We start from the raw sequence: 20,022 nt of genomic DNA, 5'->3' as shown, positions 1-20,022 counted from the left end.
GGCTGAGAGGATACAAAATTAGAACAAAAAAATGACACACAGCTAGTATTCCTGAGAGACTCTAAATTATTGTTGTTGTTGTTGGAACCTGAGAGACTCTAAATTGTTATTATTGTTGTTGTTGTTGTTTCTGTTTATTATACTTATTAGTATTTATAATATGAGACCCTAAAGCTATGAGGGACCCTGAGAGAATCCAACTTCACCAGAAACGTTAGTGACTATCAACTGTGGAAAAAACCCGAGTGACAAAGATTCAGTCGACAAGCACAGACTTTTCCAGAAATACGGAGCTTGGTTATTACTACAAATATCACAGCTTAGGGAGGACAGGTGATCCTAACAGTATAAAACAGACATTTCTCTGTAGTCCATTGGCGGGGCTCTGTTTTTCTCTGTATTTATATTTTTATAAATGTGATTTTTATATTTTTATATATATTTATATATTTTATATTTTTTATGCTTATATATTTTTTATTTTTATGTATATATCTCTTTATATTTTTATATATTATGTATAGTTATATACTTTATATATTGTTTTATATATAAATATATTTATATTTTTATATATATTTTGTAAATGTGATAATATTTGAACTCTGCTGCCATATGTCCGAGAGTACCTCAAATCAAAATTTAGTCATCGGGACCACAAATACCAAGTTTCCGTTTCTCAGGGATTTGACATCTTGGTCTCTGGTTTTTTTTAGCCATGTCCTATGTATTAAATATCCTGGCGAGAGCTGCAGTTATCTTAGGGTTTATCTGCATCCGGGTAAGCTTTTAGGATTCCTCAGGACTCTGTGTCCTCCCTGCTGTGGTTCCCTGAATGTCTTTATAACACGGTAACTTAAGTCTCAAGACGGTTGTATGCGAGAGGAACCGTGAAGACTTTCTTTTTATTGAGAAATCAAACGTGTTTCACATGTTAAAACGTGTTTTTTTTTTTGTTTTTTGTTTTTTTCGAGACAAGGTTTCTCTGTAGCTTTGGAGCCTGTCGTGGAACTAGCTCTGTAGACCAGCCTGGTCTTGAACTCACAGAGATCCGCCTGCCTCTGCCTCCTGAGTGCTGGGATTAAAGGCGTGCGCCACCATCTCCCGGCTTAAAACGTGTTTTTAAAAATTGATTTAAAACGTGTTTTTAAAAATTGATTTAGCGGGTAATGAGTCTTGTCCTCAACCGCAAACGTCCGAGCACCTGGCCGCCATCGAAATCATGAAGCTGAAACACATTCTGATCCTGCAAAATAAAATCGATCTGGTGAAGGAAAGTCAGGCTAAGGAGCAGTACGAGCAGATCCTGGCGTTTGTACAAGGTGAGAGGCCTTGATATGTAATTGATATGTAAGCATGTTAGAGTCACCATAGTAGATGTGTCATCTCGTGTGTTTATTTAATAGATCATGCTCTTAAGGAACAGTTATTTAAGATGAAAATACCATGAAGATGGTCGTTTCTGTTTGTTAGCTGAGGTGTCTGGAGGTATTTAAGGAGCTTTTTTGATGTGTTTGTTGTATGTAGAACATAATTTTGAATTTTGCCCCTCAGGTACGGTAGCGGAAGGAGCTCCTATTATTCCAATTTCTGCTCAATTAAAATACAACATTGAAGTCGTGTGTGAGTATATAGTAAAGAAAATTCCGGTGCCTCTCAGAGACTTCACCTCAGAACCCCGACTTATCGGTGAGGAATTCACCTTTCCACCCCTAATCGTGATTATTTTTTCTTAATATGTTTATTTCATGTTTTTAGCGGTTTATTTCATGTTTTAATGGTTTATTTCATGTTTTTAAATGTTTATTTCGTGTTTTTAACGGATTTTTTCCTTAATATGTTTATTTAATGTTTTTTAATGGTTTATCACATGTTTTTAATGGTTTATTACATTTTTTAACCGGTTTATTGCATGTTTGCTTGGTGTCCATGCTTCCCCCCCCCCCCAGTCATCCGGTCTTTTGATGTGAACAAACCTGGCTGTGAAGTTGATGACCTCAAAGGGGGTGTCACTGGCGGTAGCATTTTAAAAGGAGTATTAAAGGTAAATCACGTTTTAACTTTTTAGTGTGACCCCCCCATCCACCCTAAAAATAAGTTAAAATCGATGGTTTTGTTCTCGTTTAACAGTAAATTTTATTGAATTGTTTGATGTGGTTTTGCTAAATATTTTTTAAAAAATATTTATGTATGCGTACTTGCACATATGTATGTATACCATATGTATGCTTGGTTAAAAATCTATGGTTTTGTTCTCGGTTAAAAGTAAATTTTATTGAATTGTTGTCTGGGTTTTTCTAAATATTTTATTATATTTACATGTTACATGTGACTCACACGTGGAGTCTGTTATGGGTAATTACTTAAATTGAATGGTTTTAAAAAATATTTTTAGACTGTCCAAAATTGTCCTTGTAAGCAGGAGGGATAATATTTTAGTTTTAATCATGTTTTTCAGATATTTTTACAGGTTAAAGTCATATGTAGCCTCCAGATATCATTAATTCATTCATACATGTTCTAGGTGGGCCAGGAGGTAGAAGTGAGACCGGGAATCGTTTCCAAGGACACAAAAGGGAACCTCATGTGTAAACCGATCTTCTCCAAGATTGTGTCACTGTTCGCGGAACACAATGATCTTCAGTATGCAGCTCCGGGCGGTCTCATCGGTGCGGATTTTATTCTGATGGAGAAATGTGTTTCCCTTGATTTCGGTTCCTTTCCAGGGAAGACGTGTTATTCCAAAGATGGTCGTGTGTGTTTAACTGTATGACAATCTAATTTAGTAATGGACATATATGTATAATATAGATATATAGTATTATGTCTTATATTATTATCTTATATAGTATATACGTTATATATTATTATATCATTACATGTATATTATATATTATATATTACATGTATATTATATATTACATTGTGTTATAATTATGTTAGATATTATATACCATGTCATTATATTATATATTATATGTTATTATATATTATATATCTTATATTGTTATATTATGTATAATTATATATATTCAGTTAAACTTTGACTTTTACAGTATAAAATGCGTGTTTATGAACATATGAAGAAGACATTCCAGTTTTATGAATAGTGTGACTTTTAACCTGTTATGTGTACATGTATTTATATGATATGTTATGCGTACATGTATGTCTGTGTGGTATAAGCAAATTTTGTAGAAAATGGGTTTGAAATCCGCAGTGAGTCCCAGAGAAACAGTTGTAGAGGTCTCTGGATGTACTTACTTAGTTTTATTTACGTGACAAAAACCTAGCTCTTAGCATGTACGATTTTGCTACTCTGTTTAAAATTAACCCTTCGATTTCTTATTAATTTTAAAGAAATAAAATATAAAATAAAATAAAAATATATATGTTTACCCACATTTTTATCAGGAGTTGGAACAAAAATCGACCCGACCTTGTGCCGCGCAGACCGCATGGTGGGGCAGGTCCTCGGTGCCATTGGTGCTCTACCTGAAATATTCACAGAATTAGAAATTTCCTACTTCCTGCTGAGACGGCTCCTGGGCGTGCGCACAGAGGGAGACAAAAAAGCCGCCAAGGTGAGTTCTTTAATACCGGCTTCACAGCTATGAAATATTGTGTGGTGTCACAGCCCCATTTATTTAAAATAGAATCACAAAAGGGATAAATAATAAACAAATATTTCCTATAGGTCACAGCAAAGAAAAGCGACGATGCCTTAAATTTAAAAAAAATTATTAGAAATAGGCCGGGCGGTGGTGGCACACGCCTATAATCCCAACACTTGGGAGGCAGAGGCAGGTGGATCTCTGTGAGTTCGAGACCAGCCTGGTCTAGAAGAGATAGTTCCAGGACAGGAACCAAAAAGCTACGGAGAAACCCTGTCTCGAAAAATCCAAAAAAAAAAAAAAATTAAAATATAAACATATAAACATAAAGAAAAGTGATGATGCTTTAAATTTTAAAAAACGGTGGTATTGTCATGTCCATGTATGTTGTATGTGCGGCCAGGATTAACTACATCTCTAGTTTATTTTAGAAAGTTTTAGTTCCTTTTCTCTTAACTATGTTCCCTCCCTCAGGTTCAGAAGCTGTCCAAGAATGAAGTGCTCATGGTGAACATAGGATCCTTGTCCACAGGAGGCAGAGTCAGCGCCATCAAGGCTGACTTAGGGAAAATCGTTCTCACCAATCCCGTGTGCACAGAAGTGGGAGAAAAAATTGCTCTGAGCCGACGCGTGGAGAAACACTGGCGGTGAGTGTGTTGGTTTTGTCATGGCCGATCGAGAAAATACGGTGTGTATATATACACAGACATGTATATATACATGCACACATATATACACATATAAATATATACATATATGGTGTGCATATATGCATACATAAACATACATGTACACATGTGCATATAAATATATACATATGATTGCCTGTGTGCATATATAAACATATAAATATATACCTATATGATGTGTGTATGCATATGTGGACATACATGTATGCATATGTGCACATATAAATATATACATGTATGGGGTGCATGTGTACATATATGTATAAATATGTACATATATACACATATATACATATACTAAGAGCATGTCTGAACTGAACATCAGGAATAGTCAACATGTTTATAAATTATCACACCTGTGAACCGGATTTAAAAATAAACGATTTCTTCTATTTTATTTTTTCAGCCTGATAGGCTGGGGCCAGATCCGAAGAGGAGTGACCATCAAGCCGACCATAGACGATGAATAAAATGACATGTTTGGATGAAACGAGAATATGTTGATGTTTCTTAACACGCTTAGAGATGTTTTCATGTTAAAAGTAGGAAATATATTTTCAAAGCTTATGTGAGTCAGAACTGTCGGGTTTTTCTAGTTTACATGAGAAGAAACCGGCGTCTGTCACGTCAGACTTCTTGATGTATTTAATCTGCAGGTCAGCCGGCAATGTCATCCGTGTGGCCTGGAAATAAAATAAAAATAAAACCAAGTTGACCACGTTTGCTCTGCACCATTAAACTCCCAGCAAAGCTTTTCTTAGGATTCGTTTTATTTTATATGTCCAGGCATAAAGGACGGTGAACATGGATAAACACGTGAAGGCTCAGTTTAGTTTTGCCTCATTTTATACACTTTGTTTAAATACAAGATGGAAAAATTAACGGGCTCGAATAAATCCTTTCATACCTTCTTTTAATATGTGATCCGTGTAAAATGAGGGGACCGCTAAGGGATGGGCAGCTCAAAATTGTAGATCTAGTCAAAGGGATTCATCACTCTTTTTCTAGCCTGTGCATGCGTTAAATATGCATCTGGGACATTCATACATGCAGGCAAAACCTTAAATAAATCTAAACCAAAGTCCTCAGAAAACTCATCAGAATATTAAGTTTATAAACTTAGTATATAAATATGTAACATACATAAATATATAAAATATATATTTGAATAGGAACATATTTATATAAGTTTTATTTGCTTGGGTTTTGTCAGTCAATTCCCTCGGAGGCCAGAAGAGGGCATCAAATCACCTGGAGCTGGAGTTGACAGTTGTGAGTGACATTGTGTTTGCAGTTGTTGGGAGCTGAACACGGGTTCTTTCTAATGTCAGTCAATGCATGTAAACCGTAAGCTGTCATGAATTTATTTTATTTTAATGCAGTGTTTAAAGGCAGGAGGCAGTGGGTCCCGGGACGACACCACAGGTCGTGCGGGACTCTGAGTAGCTTCAGGCTGGAATCAGTGGGTCCCGAATCAACACCACAGGTCCTACAGGTTCCGGAAAGGCCCTAAGGGGGCAGAGGGCTCCTCTTGGCTCTGCTCCGCTCCTCTCAGCTCGGCTCCCCTCGGGTCCTCTCGGCTCTTCTCTGTTCTGTTCGGCTCGGCTTCTCTCTGCTCCTCCGGGCTCCTCGAGCTCTTCTCCACTCCTCTCGGCTCCCCTCTGCTCGGCTCGGATCCGCTTGGCTCCACTCAGCTTGGCTCCTCTCCCCTCTGCTCCTCTCAGGCTCCTCTGGTCTCTGCTCGGATCCTCTTGGCTGCTCTGGTCTCTCTCAGCTCCTCTCGACTCCCCTCTACTCTGCTCGGCTCCGCTCGGGTCCACTCGGATCCTCTCTCCTCCGCGATGCTCTGCGGGGCTCCTCTCGACTCCGCTTGGCTCCTCTAGGCTCGGCTCGGCTTGGCTTGGCTCTGCTAGGTTCCTCTCCGCTCCTCTCCTCTCCGCTCGGGTCCTCTCGGCTCCGCTTGGCTCTCTTATTATAGCTAATTCCTTAAGCCCCCCCTCCCCCCCAAGCTCAAAGCAAAAAAAAAAATACTATTTTTCAAATATAATTTTTTAAAAAATTAAAGCCTAGCAGATTTAATCTGTACACATTTTAATATTTGCTGTATAAGAAGAATGAAACCGTTAGATAAAATATTTCATTTTTCCAGATGTTTTGTTTCTCACTCAAAATTGATAAACTTGCAGCAGACCGTCAATTTGGTGTTCTGTGTGCCTGCTTCTTCTATTTGCTTCTTCTATTTGTCTCAGTTTGGAGAAGTTTTCACCTGTAAAAATTTGTCCTGTGCTGTGATACTCACCCATTTGTTTCTTTTAATCTAAGGTTTATTGTTTCACACTGTTCTATATGCCCTGAGTGTTCTTGTGTTTTAATTTTTCTTTACGTGTTATTCGCTTATCTCTTTTCTCAAAAACCTTTGATTTTTTTTATTTTTATATTTGATTTTCAATGCAGCTTCGCTAAGGAAGCCGTAGGACACTCTGGTGTTACACGGGGTCCAGGCAGTGTAGACGAATCAGATTGGAACATGGACAATGCACAACTTGAATTATAAACACGGGGAGGGGTTGACAACCAGGCCGACTCTGATAGAGGAGATCATGGACGCTCTGTCTCTGAAAGAAAAGAGGCGACCGTGCAATACGTTTATCCGCACACGTCACTTAGAGAACTCAGATCACCGTTCGGGTCCGCTCGGCTCCTCTCGGGTCCTCTTTATCCGCTCGGCTCAGTTCTGCTCCTCTTGGCTCTTCTTGGCTACGCTAGTCTCCGCTCGGGTCCGCTCGGGTCCGCTCGGCTGCGCTCGGCTGCGCTCGGCTGCGCTCGGCTGCGCTCGGCTCCGCTCGGGTCCGCTCGGCTGCGCTCGGCTTCACTCGGCTCCGCTCGGCTCCGCTCGGCTCTGCTCGGCTGCGCTCGGCTCTGCTCGGCTCCGCTCGGCTTCGCTCGGCTCCGCTAGGCTCCGCTCGGCTCCGTAGGCTCCCCCGGGCTCCGGCTCCGCTACGCTCCCCTCTGCTCTGCTCCGCCCGGCTCCTCTAGGTTCCTCTCCTCTAGGCTCCTCCCTTCTCGGCTCGGCTCCGCTGGTTTTTTCTCGGCTCCGCTCGGCACCTCAAAGCAAAAATTACTATTTTTCAAAAATAATTTGTACAAAAAATTTAAAGCCTTGCAGAATTGATCTGTACAAATTTTAATATTTGCTACATAAGAAGAATGAAACCGTAAGATAAATTATTTCATTTTTCCAGATGTTTTGTGTTTTCCACTCAAAATTGATAAACTTGCAGCAGACCGTCAGTTTGGTGTTCTGTGTGCCTGCTTCTTCTATTTGTCTCAGTTTGGAGAAGTTTTCACCTGTAAAAATTTATCCTGTGCTGTGGTTCTCACCCGTTTGTTTCTTTTAATCTAAGGTTTATTGTTTCACAGTGTTCTACAGTCCTGCGTGTTCCACAGGTCCTGCAGGTCCCTGAGCAGAGGCTGGCAGGGGACAGTGGGTCTCGAGACGACAGCACAGGTTGTGAGGTTCAATGAGTTGGAGGCAGGAGGTCTCAGCACAGGTCCTACAGGTCCCTCAGCGGCTGCAGGCAGAGGGCAGTGGGTCCCTAGATGACACCACAGGTCCTGAATGTCCCTGTGTAGCACCAGGCAGTGGGTTCTGAGACTAAAGCACAGGCACTGCGAGTGCCTGAACAGCTGCAGGCATGGGGTCCAGAGACGACATTGCATGTACTGCAGGTCCCTGAACAGCAGCAGGCAGGGTGCAGTAGTGTGTCCTGAGAAGACAGCACAGATCCTGCGGGTACCTCAGCTTCAGCAGGCAGCGGAAGTGAGTCCCTAGACAATACCACAGGTCCTGCGGGTAACTTAGCAGCGGCAGGCAAGTGGAAGTGTGTCCCAAGACAACACCAAAGGTTCTGTGGGTCCCTGAGCAGCCTGCCGGGGCAGTGGGAACCGAGACGACAGCATATTTCCTGTGGGTCCCCGAGCAGTGGCAGTCAGGGACTAGTTGGTCCAGAGATGACAGATCCTGCTGGTTCCTGTGCAGTGGCAGAAAGTGGGCAGTGGGTCCCAGACAACACCACAGATCCTGTGGGTCCCTGAGAATCCTGCAGGGGACAGTCAGTCCCGAGACAACACCACAGGTCCTCCAAGAACTGTGGGTCCCTGAACAGCAGCAGGCAGAGGCCAGAGGATTCGGAGACTACATGACAAGTCCTGCGGGTCCCTGAACAGCATGCAGGGGGCAGTGAGACCCGAGACAAGAGGATAGGTCCTGCGGGTCCCTGAGCAGCGAAAGGCAGTGGGCAGTGGTTCCAGAGACAACACCACAGGTCCTGCAGGTCGCTGAGTAGCCTGCAAGGGGCAGTGTGTCCAAAGAGAACAGCACAGTTACTGCGGGTTTCTGAGCAGGAGCTGGCAGACAGTCTGGGGACGACATCACAGGTCCTGTGATTTATTGTGCAGCCGCAGGCTGGGGGCAGTGGTCCTGAGACAACTTCACAGGTCATGCTGGTTCCTGAGTATTGGCGGGCAGTGGGTCCCAAGAAAACACCACAGGTCCTGCAGGTCCCTGAGCAGAGGCAGGCTGGGGTTAGGGGGTCCCGAGACAGTACAGGTCTTGCAGGTCCCTGAGCAGTGGCAGGCAGGGGGCAGTGGTTCCAGAGACAGAACAACAGGCCCTGCGTGTCTCTGAGCAGCCTGCAGGGGGCAAGGAGTCCCAAGACAACACCACAGGTCCTGCATGTTCCAGAGAAGTGGCAGGCAGGGGACAGTGGGTCTCGAGGCATAAGACATGTCCTGTGGGTCTCTGAGCAGTGGCTGGAAAGAGGCAGAGTTTTTGAGACAATACAGGTCCTGAGGGTCCCTGAGAAGTAGCAGGCAGATGCCAGTGGGTCCCAAGACAACACCACAAGCCGTGGAAATCCGTGAGCAGAGGCAGGCATGGTGCAGTGGGTCACAAGACATCAGCCCAGGTCGTTTGGATCCCTGAGCAGGCTCTTTTTCTTTTGTTTTTATTTATTTACTTATTAAAGATTTCTGCCTCCTCCCCGCCACGCCTCCCATTTCCCTCCCTCTCCCCCAATCAAGTCCCCCTCCCTCGTCAGCCCGAAGAGCAGTCAGGGTTCCCTGCCCTGTGGGGAGTCCAAGGACCTCCCACCTCCATCCAGGTCTAGTAAGGTGAGCATCCAAACTGCCTAGGCTCCCACAAAGCCAGTGCGTGCAGTAGGATCAGAAACCCATTGCCATTGTTCTTGAGTTCTCAGTAGTCCTCATTGTCCGCTATGTTCAGCAAGTCCGGTTTTATCCCAGGCTTTTTCAGACCCAGGCCAGCTGGCCTTGGTGAGTTCCCGATAGAACATCCCCATTGTCTCAGTGTGTGGGTGTACCCCTCGCAGTCCTGAGTTCCTGGCTCGTGCTCTCTCTCCTTCTGCTCCTGATTTGGACCTTGGGGTTCCAGTCCGGTCTGAGCAGACTCTTTTAAAGGAAAAATAGAAAGAGCTGGGGTCCTTCTCTCGAGGCTGAGGGACCTCTGCCGTGGCAGAATAAATATTCCTCTTGCTATTGCATCAGCCATGCTGAGAGTGTCTCTTGGGGCGACCTCCTGCTTGGCGGGGCTTTAGGGCCCAATACTATGTTGTCCTGCCTACCGCTGTTCAGGGACCCGCAAAACCTGTGGTGAGGTCTCGGGACCCACTGCCCCCTGCAGGCTGCTTGGGGACCCGCAGGACCTGTGATGTCATCTAGGGACCAACTGCCCCCTGCAGGCAGCTGAGGGACCCACAGTACCTGTCTCTAGACCCACTGCCCCCTGCCAGGTACTGCTCGGGGACCCACAGGACCTTGGTTGCCATCTCAGGACCAACTGCCCACTGCAGGCTGTTCAGAGACCCGCAGGACCTGTGCTGTTGTCTCGAACCCACTGCCGCCTGCCTGCAGCTGCTCAGGGACAGGCAGGACATGAGGTGTCTCATTGGGATCCGCTGCCCCCTGCCTGCCACTGCCCATGGACCAGCCTGACCTATGCTGTTGTCTCAGGACCCCCTAACCACTGTCTGCCTCGGCACAGGGACCTGAAGGACTTTTGATGTCAGCTAAGGACCCCCAGCATCCTGACTGCCGTTGCTCTGGGACCCCCTGCACTCTGCAGGCTTCTAAGTGACCCGCAGGACAAGTGGTGTCATCATGGGACCCATTGTCTTCCGCTGCTCAGGGACCTACAGGTCCTGTGCTTTCGTCTAAAGATCCCTTGTCTGCCACTGCTCAGGAAGCTGCAGACCCTGTGGAGTCATCTCGGGACCCATTGCTCCCTTAGGGCTGCTCAGGAACCTGCAGGACTTGTGGGTTTTTCCTGGGACCCACTGCCTGCCGCTGCTCAGGGACCAGCAGGACCTTTGTTGTAGTCTTGGGACCCACTGCCCCATGCAGGCTTCTCAGGGACCCGCAGGACCTGTGCTGTCATCTCGAGACCCACTGCCGCCTACAGGCTGCTCACGCACACAGGACCAGTGGTGTCGCCTCTGGACGCATTGCCCCCTGCTTGCTGCTTGCTGCACAGAGCCCAGAAGGACCTGTGTTCTTCTCAGGAACCACTGCCTGTTGCCTGCCCCTGCTTGAGGACCTGCAGAACATGCGATACCATCTTGGACTTCCTGCCAGATGTTGCTTAGGGACCCACAGGACCTTTGCTGTTGTCTCAGGACACACTGCCCCCTGAAGGCTTCTCATAGACACTCGGGACCTGTGATGTCGTCTTGGGTACCACTGCCCCCTGGTTACTGCTCAGGAACCCGCAGGTTCTGTGCTGTCTACTCGGGACTCATTGCCCCCTTCCTGCCACTTGTCAGGGACCCACAAACCTGTGCTGTCATCTATTTATAGACTGCCCCCTGCAGGCTGCTTAGGGACCAGGAGGTCCTGTGGTGTAGTCTTGGAACACAATACCCCATACCTGGCTCTGCTCAGGGACCCCCAGGACCTGTGCTGTCTTCCAGGGACAACCTGTCTGTCACTGCTCAGGGACCCCCAGGACCTGTGATATCATCTCAGGATCCCTCTCTGCTGCCACTCTGGGACCCGCAGAACGTGTGATGTCGTCTGAGGACCCACTGACCCTTGCAGACTTGCAGGACCTGTGGTGCTGTCTCTGGACCCACTACCCCCAGCCTGCCCTGCTCTGGCTCCCACAGGACCTGTGCTGTCCTGTCAGGACCCTGTGCCCCCTGAGGGTACTTAAGGATGCTGCTGCTCTGGGACCCGTAGGACCTGTGGTGTCTTCTCAGGACACAATGCCTCCAGCCTGCTGCTGCTCAGGGACCTGCAGGACCTGTGGTGTCGTCTCGGGACACAGTGCCCTCTGCCTTCTGCTGCTCAGGGACTAACCAGACCTACGGTTGTAGTAGGGGAGCTGCGGGCTGCATTCCTGCCACCCAGCTCCCGGCTGCCTGGCTAGCTTATGCTCAGAAATAACAACACACAAACTGTATTCATATAAACATTGCTTGGCCCATTTCTATTAATGTGTGTAGCACCCCAAGGTGCACTTACCAGGAAGATTCTAGCGTACGTCCATCCTGGGTTGGAGCTTCATCAGGTCGGTCTCAGAGAAGAGAGCTATCTAGTCTGAGCTCACTTAACTCTTCCTCCAAGCATTCTGTCCTAAAGGCTGGCCTATCAAATGGGCCGAGGCAGTTTCTTTATTAGCCAATGACCTTCCTCCATCATAGGGTGTCATCTCAGGACACACTGCCCCCATCTGCGGCTGCTCAGGGAGCCTCAGGATCTGGGTTGTCATCTCGGGACACACTGCCTGCTGCATGCCACTGCTCAGGGAACCACAGGTACTGTGGTAATGTATCGGGGATCTTTGCTCCCTGCCAGCAGCTTCTCAGACACCAGCAGGACCTGTGATGTCTTCTCGGGACCCACTGTCCCCTGCCCTCAGAAGGCAGTGGTCGGTCCCGAGAAGACACCACAAGTCCTTTGGGTCCCTGAGCAGCAGTAGGCAGGGGGCAGTGGGTCCCGAGACAACACTACAGGTCCTGCAGTTCACTGAGCAGGAGGCAGTGGGTCCAGAAGAAAACCACAGGTCCTGCGGGTCCCCGAACAGGGGCAGGCAGTGGTAAGTGGGTCCCAAGACAACACCACGGTCCTATAGTTCACTGAGTGGCTGCAGGCAGGGAGTAGTGAATCCTAACGACACCACAGGTCCTGCAGTTCCCTGAGCAGCGGCAGGCACTGGGCATTGGGGCCTGAGAGAACACCACAGTTACTGCATTCCTTGAGTAGCTCAAGAAGTGGGTCCAAAGAAATTATCACAGGTCCTGCAGGTCCCATCACATGTTGGCAGGCAGGGGACAGTGGGTTACGGGACAAAGGCACAGGTCTTGCCGTTCCCTGAGGCGACACAACAGGACCTGCAGGTCCCTGAGCAGCATCTGACAAGGGGCAGTGAGTCTCGATACAACACCAAAGGTCCTGCGGGTCCCTGAACACCGGCACACAGAGGGCAGAGGATACACAGATGACAACTCGGGTCCTGAGTAGTTTCAGGCAGGGAGCAGGGATCCCGAGGCGACACCACTGGTCCTTCCAGTCCCCGAGCAGTCTGCATGGTGCAGTGAGTCCTGAGAAGACAGCAAAGGACCTCTGGGTCCCTGAGCAGCAGCTGGCAGGGGTTCTTGAGATGACATCACAGGTCCTGCTGGTCCTTGTGCAGTGGCAGACGGCAGGTCCCAAGACGACATCACAGGTCTTGCTGGTCCCTGAGCAGCAGCAGCCAGGGAGCTGGGCGTCCAGGGATGACACCGCATGTCCTGATGTTCCCTGAGCAGAGGCAGGCAGGGGGCATTGGTTCCCGGGACGACACCACGGCAGGCAGGGGGTAGGGCTTCAAGAGACATTATCACAGGTAAGACAGGTCCCTGACCAGAGGCAGGCAGTGGGTTCCAGGACAACACCGCAGGTCCTGCAGTTCCCTGAACAGAGGCAAGAAGCGGGCAGTGGGTCACGATAAAACGGCACAAGTGGTTAGGGTCCCAGAGCAGGGGGAAGGCAGGGGTCAGTGGGTCACTCAAAAAGAACACAGGTCCTGCGGATCCCTGAGCATCCTACTGACAACACCACAGGTGCTGAGGTCCCTAAGCAGTGGCAGGCAAGGGGCAGTGTGTCCCGAGATGACAACACTGGTCCTGCGAGTCCTTGAGCAGCCTGCCGGAGAGCAAGGAGTCCCGACATGACACAACAGGTCCTGTGGGTACATGAACATTGGCAGACAAGGTGTGCCAAGACAACACAGGTCCTGCAGATCCCTGATCAGTGGCAGGCAGAGGGCAATGGGTCCAGAGGAGACACCATAGGTCCTTCGGGTCCCTTAGCAGACTGCAGCGGGCAGTGTGTCCCGAGATGACACCACAGATCCTGGGTGTCCTGCAGGTCCCTGAGAAATGGCAGGCAGAGGGCAGTGTGTCCTGAGAGGACAGTACAGGTCCTGAGGGTCCCTGAGCAGCCTGCAGGGTGCAGTAGGTCCTAACTCGACAGCACAGGTCCTGCAGGTTTCTGAGCAGCAGCTGGCAGGGGGGCAGTGGTTCCCTAGACAACATCACACATCATGTGGTTCACTGAACAGTGGCAGGCTGAGGGTCCCAAGACAACACCATAGAACCTGTAGGTCCCTGAGCAGTGGCAGACAGGGCACAGTGGGTCATGATCCAACCTCACAGGTTGTTAGGGTCACTGAGAGGGTGGCAGGCAGGGGGCAGTGGGTCACAAAACACCACCCCAGCTCTGTGGTTCCCTGATCAGCCTGCAGGGGGCAGTGTTTCCCGAGAAAACAGGACACTTCTTGCAGTTCCCTGAGCAGCCTGCAGAGGGCAGTGTGTCCCCAGATGACAGCAGATTTACTGGTGGTCCCTAGGCAGCCTGCAAGGGGCAGTGCGTCCAGAGAGGACAGAACAGGACCTGTGGGTCCCTGAGCAGCATACAGGGGGCAGTGGATCCCTAGACAGCAGCACAGGTACTGCGGGTTCCTGCGCAGAGGCAGGCATGGGGCATTGTGTTCTGAAACGACACCACAGGACCTGTGGGTCACTGAGCAGCAGCAAGCAGCGGGCTGTGGATCCCAAGGCGACACAACAGGACCCGCAGGTCCCTGAGACTGGCTGGCAAGGTCATTGCTTCTCGAGACAACACCAAAGGTCCTGCAGGACCCTGATCAGCGGCAGGCAGGGGGCAGTGTGTCCTGAGGCAATGCCAGAGGTCCTCTGTGTCCCTCTGCAGCATGCAGGGGGCAGTGAGTCTGGAGACGACAGCAAAGTTCCTGTGGGTCCTTGAGCAGCAGTTGGCAGGGGATCCTGAGACAACAGCACAGATCCTGCGGGTCCCTCAAAGCGCTGTCAGGGGGTCCCACGACAATAACAAAAGGCCTGCGGGTCCCTGAGCAGCAGAAGGCAGGGGTCCCGGGACAACACCACAGGTCCTACAGGTCCCTGATCAGTGGCAGGCAGGGCATGGAGGTCCCGAGATGATGCCGCATGTCATGCAGGGCACTGAGCAATGGCAGGCAGGGGGCATGGGGTCCCAGGACTAAACCACAGGTCCTGCAGATCCCTGAGCAGTGGCAGGCAGGAGATAGGGGATCTTGAAACAACATCACAGGTCATGCAGGTCCCTGAGCAACAGCAGGCAGTAGGTACCAAGAGAACACCACTTGTCCTGCGGGTCCTTATGCAGCCTGCAGTAGGCAGTGGGCCCCGAGACAACACCACAGGTCCTGATGGTACCAGAGCAGCCTGCAGGGGGCAGGGAGTCTCGAGATGACACCACAGGTTTTGCCGGTCCCTGAGGAGGTAGGTGACAGTGGGTCCCAAACCTTACCTCAGGTCCTGTGCTTCTCTAAGCCATCTTCAGGAGGCAGTGGGTTGTGAGAGGACACCATAGGTCCTGCATGTTCCTGAGCAGCTGATGGAAGGGGGCATGCGACAACAGGTCCAGTGGGTCCAGGAGCAGCAGCAGACAGGGGTCTGTGTGTCCCTATACAACATCACAGGCCTTTGGGTCACTGAGCAGTGGTTGGCAGTAGTCAGTGAGTCCGAAGTTGACACCACAGGTCGTGCGGGTCCCTGAGCAGAGGCTTGCAAGGGGAAGTGTGTCTCGAGACAATAGCACAGGTACTACAGGTCCCTGAGCAACCTGTAGGGGGCAGAGCATCCCGAGATGACAGCACAGGTACTGTGGGTGCATGAGCAGCCTATAGTGGCAGGGGGTCCTGAGCTGACACCACTGCTCCTGTGGGACCCTGAGCAGTGGTAGGCAGGGGGACAATGAGTTCTAAAATGATAGCACAGGTCCTGAGGGTTCCTGGGTAGTGTCAGACAGGGTGTTCTGAGAAGACACCAAGATCCTGAGTGTCCCTGAGCAGTCTTCACGGGGCATTATGTCCTGAGATGACACCACAAAAAATGTGGGTCCCTGAGCAGACACAGCCAGGGTGTTCCCGAAATACATCACAGGTCCTGCGGGTCTCTGAGCAGCCTACACGTGGCAAGGAGTCCTGAGATGACACCACTGTTCCTGTGAGTGCCTGAGCAGCCTACAGGGGGCAGGGAGACCCCAGGTGACAACACAGGTCCTGCAGGGGGCAATGTGTCCTGAGACAAAAGCAGAGGTCCTGTGGGTTTCTGAGCAGTGGCAGACAGGGTGTTCTGAGAAGACACCACAGGTCCTGCAGGTCCCTGAGCTTCGGCAGGCAGGGGGCAGTGGGACCCGAGACGACAGCACAGGTCCGGGGTGTCCCTGAGCAGAGGCAGACAGGGTGTCTCTAGAAGACAGCACAGGTCCGACAGGTCCCTGAGAACCATGCAGGGGGCAGTTTGTCCCGAGAAGAAAGCACAGGTACTGCAGGTCCCTGACCAGCATTGCAGGGTGCAGTGGGACCCCAGGGAACAGCATAAAAACTGCAGATCCCTGAGCAGTGGCAGGCAGGGGGCAGGGAGTTTTGAGACGACAGCACAGGTACTGCCGCACGCTGAGCAATGGCAGCCAGGATGTCCCAAGATGACAGCACAGGTCCCACGGGTTCCTGAGAACCCTGCAGGGGGCAGTTGGTCCCGAGAAGACACCACAGGTCATGCTGGTCCCTGAGCAGAGGCAGGCATGGGGCATTGTGTTCCGAGAGGACACCACCGGACCTGTGGGTCGCTGAGCAGCAACAAGCAGGGGGCAGGGGATCCTGAGGTGACACAACAGGACCTGTGGGTCCCTGAGCAGCGTCTGACAAGGGGCAGTGAGTCTCGAGACAACACCAAAGGTCCTGCTGGATCCTGAGCATTGTCAGGCAGGAGGCAGGAGGTACCAAGACGACACCACTGGTCCTGCAGGTCCCTGAGAAGCAGCAGGCAGGGGGCAGTGTGTCCTGAGGCTATGCCATAGTCCTCTGTGTCCCTGAGCAACCTGTAGGGGGCAGTCAGTTCCAAGATAACAGCACAAGTCCTATGGGTCCCTGAGCAGTTGTAGTAATAGGAGCGTTGGGTGCCGTTCTGTTGTATAAGGAGCAGTGGGGCTGTGTTCGCAGCACCCCGGCTGCCTGGCTATCTTATGCCCCGAAACAACAACACACAAACTGTATTCTTTTAAACACTTCTTGGCCCATTTCTATCTAGCCTCTTCTAGGCTAATTCTCACATATTAATTTAGCCCATTTCTAATCATCTGTGTTGCACCCCAAGGTGCGCTTACCGGGAAGATTCTAGCCTGGGTCGGAGCTGAATCGTGTCTGTCTGCCCGGGAGCGGGGCATGGCGTCTCTCTGAGGCGTCTGCCTCTGAGAGGAGGGCTGTTGAGTCTGAGCTCACTTCCTCTTCCTCCCAGCAGTCTGTTCTGTTTACTCCTCCCACCTATGTTTTAACCTATGAGGGCCAGCCAAGCAGTTTCTTTATTTTTTTAACCAATGACCTTCCTCCATCAAGCAGTGGCAGACAGCGTGTCCTGAGAATATAGCACAGGTCTTGTGGGTCCCTGCACAGCCTTCAGGGGGCAGGGAGTCCCCAGATGACAACACTAGTCCTGTGGAACCCTGAGCAGCATCAGGCACGCGGCAGTGGGTCCCAAGACAACAACACAGGTTCTGCGGGTCCCTGAGCATTCTGCATAGGGCATTGTGTCCCGAGAAACACCACAGGACCTGTGGATCTCTTAGCAGTGGCAGGTAGGGGGCAGTGAGTCCTGAGACAATAACACAGGCACTGTGGGTCCCTGATCAGCCTACAGGGGGCAGGGAGTCCCACGATGACACCACGGGTCCTGCAGAACCCTCAGAAGCCTGCAGGGGGCTGTGTGTCCCAAGACAGCAGCACAGGTCCTGCTGGTGGCTGAGCCATTGGTAGGCAGGGGCCTGGGAATCCCGAGATGACACCAAAGTTCCTGCAGGTCCCTGAGAAGAGGCAGGCTGGGGGCAGTGCGTCTTGGGATGACACCACAGGTCCTGTGGATACCAGAGCACCTGCAGGCAGGTGGTCCCAAGACAAAAGGACAAATTCTGTGTGTGCACGAGCAGTATCAGGCATGGGGTCCCAAGATGATAACACAGGCAGGAGGCTGTGTGTCCCAAGATGACAACACAGTTCTTGATGGTCCCTGAGCAGTGGCAGGCAGGGGGCAGTGGGTCCTGAGAGGACATAGGATGTCCTGCAATTCCAGAGCAGTAGTAGGCAGGGGCTGTGGGTACCCAGCTGACACCACAGGTCCTGCTGCTCCCTGAGCAGCCTGCAGGATGCAGTGGGTCCCAAGATGACACCACAGGTCTTGTGGGTTGCTGAGCAGCAAAAGGCAGTGGGTACCAAGTAGAATCCACAGGTCATGCAGTTCCCTGGGCAGCCTGCAGGGGCAGTGGGTCCTGAGAGAACAGCATATGTCCTGCTGGTTTTGAGCAGCAGAAGGCGGGAGTTCCTGAGACAACACCACAGGTTTTTTGGGTCCCTGAGCAGCAGCAGGCAGGGGCAGAGGGTCTGGAGACAACAATACACGTCCTGTGGGTTCCTGAGCATCAGCAGGCAGGGGGCAGGGGTTCCAGAGGAGACACCACAGGTCCTGAGTTCCCTGAGGAGTCACAGGCAATGGGCAGTGGGTACTGAGACAACACCACAGGTCCTGCAGATCCCTGAGCAGCTGCAGACAAGGGGCATTTGGTCCCAAGGCGACACCACAGGTCGTGCAGGACCCTGAGTAGTGGCATGCAGGGGGCAGAGTGTCCAGAGAGAGCACCACACGTCCTGCGAGTCCCTAAGCATCCAGCAGGGGCAGTGGATCCCAAGACGACAGCACAGGTCCTGCTGTCCTTGAGCAGCAAAAGTCAGTGGTACCAAGACAACTCCACAGGTCCTGAGGTGCCCTGAGTAGCCAGCAATGGGTTCCAGGAAAACACCACAGGTCCTGTAGGTCCCTGATCAGCAGCAGCCAGGGTTTTTTGAGACAACAGCACAATTCCTATGAGTCGCTCAATAGTGGCAGGCAGGGGGAAGTGGGTTTCAAGACGGCACAGGGCCTGTGGTTTCCTGAGCAGAGGCAGGCAGGGAGCCAATGGGTCTTGAGAGGACAACACTGGTCCTGCGGGTCCCTTAGAAGCCTGCAGACTTCACGGGGTCCCGAGACAACAACACAGGCCTTTCAGGTCCAAGAGCAGGGGTCAGAGGATCCAGAAATCACATGACAAGTCCTGAGGGTGCCTGAACAGTGGCCTGCAGGAGACAGTGTGTCCTAGACACAACACAGGTCCTGCAGGTCCCTGACCAGTGGCAGGCAGAGAACAATGGGTCCCAAGGTGAAAACCCAGGTCCTGAGGTTCCCTGAGAAGCAGCAGGACGGGGTCAGTAGGTCCTTAGACGACACCGTATGTCCTGCAGGTACCTGAGCAGAGGAAGGCAGAAGGCAGTGTGTCATGAAAAACACGCAGAAGGAAGTGAGTCCCGACAAACAATCAGGTCGTGCAGGTTCTTTAGAAGTCTGCAGTGGGCAGGAGTCCTAAGACAACACTACAGGACCTGGGGGTCCCTGATCAGCCTGCAGGGTGCAGTAGGTCCCTAGACGACAGCACAGGTCCTCCTTTTCCCAGAACAGGGGCAGACAGGGGATTCTTAGACAACAGCACAGGTCCTGCAGGTCCTGAGCAGTGGGCTGGCTGAGGAGCAATGGGTCCCGTGACGACAACACAGCTTTTGCAGGTTCCTTAGAGGTCTGCAGTGGACAGGGGGTCCCGAGACAATGCCACAGGTCCTGCGGGTACCAGAGCAATGGCAGGCAGGGGACAGTGTGTCCTGAGATGACATGACAGGTCCTGTTGGTTCCTGGGCAGGACAGTGCATCCCGAGACAACAACACAGGTCCTGAGGGTTCCTGAGCAGTGGCAGGCAGGAAGCAGTGGGTCCCGAGACGACACAACAGGTCCTACAGGTCCCTGAGTAGCGATAGGCTGAGGCCAGTGGATCCTGTTCTACTCCACAGGTCCTACAGCTTCCTGAGCAGGAATGGGGCAGGTGGTATTTAGATGACACCACAGGTTTTGCACTTCCATGAGCAGCATCAGGGAGGGGGCAGTGAGTCCTGAATCACACCACATGTCTTGCGAGTCCCTGAGCAGCCTGCAGAGGGCAGTGTGTCCTCAGACAATGCCAGGGGTCCTTCAAGTACTGCGGGTCCCTGAGTCTTGAACCCCCTGCCTCCTGCCTGCTGCTGTTT

The 20,022-nt window shown here is 50.7% G+C and overlaps 1 protein-coding gene across 1 annotated transcript; it reads left to right on the top strand.

The window, feature by feature from the left end:
• The first annotated feature begins 1,171 nt into the window (after positions 1 to 1,171).
• On the top strand, positions 1,172 to 4,773 carry LOC121443867 (eukaryotic translation initiation factor 2 subunit 3, Y-linked-like). Its single transcript, XM_041645617.1, has 7 exons — positions 1,172 to 1,322; positions 1,555 to 1,689; positions 1,950 to 2,044; positions 2,525 to 2,669; positions 3,415 to 3,584; positions 4,089 to 4,261; positions 4,710 to 4,773. The coding sequence occupies exons 1-7, from the start codon at positions 1,223 to 1,225 to the stop codon at positions 4,771 to 4,773; spliced, it is 882 nt and encodes a 293-aa protein (XP_041501551.1). The 5' UTR covers positions 1,172 to 1,222.
• The last annotated feature ends 15,249 nt before the right edge of the window (positions 4,774 to 20,022 follow it).

This window comes from Microtus oregoni, unplaced genomic scaffold (assembly GCF_018167655.1).
Source record: "Microtus oregoni isolate MIOR12 unplaced genomic scaffold, Mior012 000113F_ref0000058, whole genome shotgun sequence".
NCBI lineage: Eukaryota > Metazoa > Chordata > Mammalia > Rodentia > Cricetidae > Microtus > Microtus oregoni.
The sequence above is the reverse complement of the archived record's forward strand: the minus strand, read 5'-3'. Positions and strand labels throughout refer to the sequence as shown.

Bases quoted from the DNA above. Each gene is read 5' to 3' on its own strand.
- LOC121443867 (XM_041645617.1), top strand. From the start codon at position 1,223: ATGAAGCTGAAACACATTCTGATCCTGCAAAATAAAATCGATCTGGTG. The intron at 3,585-4,088 runs GTGAGTTCTTTA...TCCCTCCCTCAG, and splicing joins GAGACAAAAAAGCCGCCAAG to GTTCAGAAGCTGTCCAAGAA. The intron at 4,262-4,709 runs GTGAGTGTGTTG...TTATTTTTTCAG, and splicing joins CGCGTGGAGAAACACTGGCG to CCTGATAGGCTGGGGCCAGA.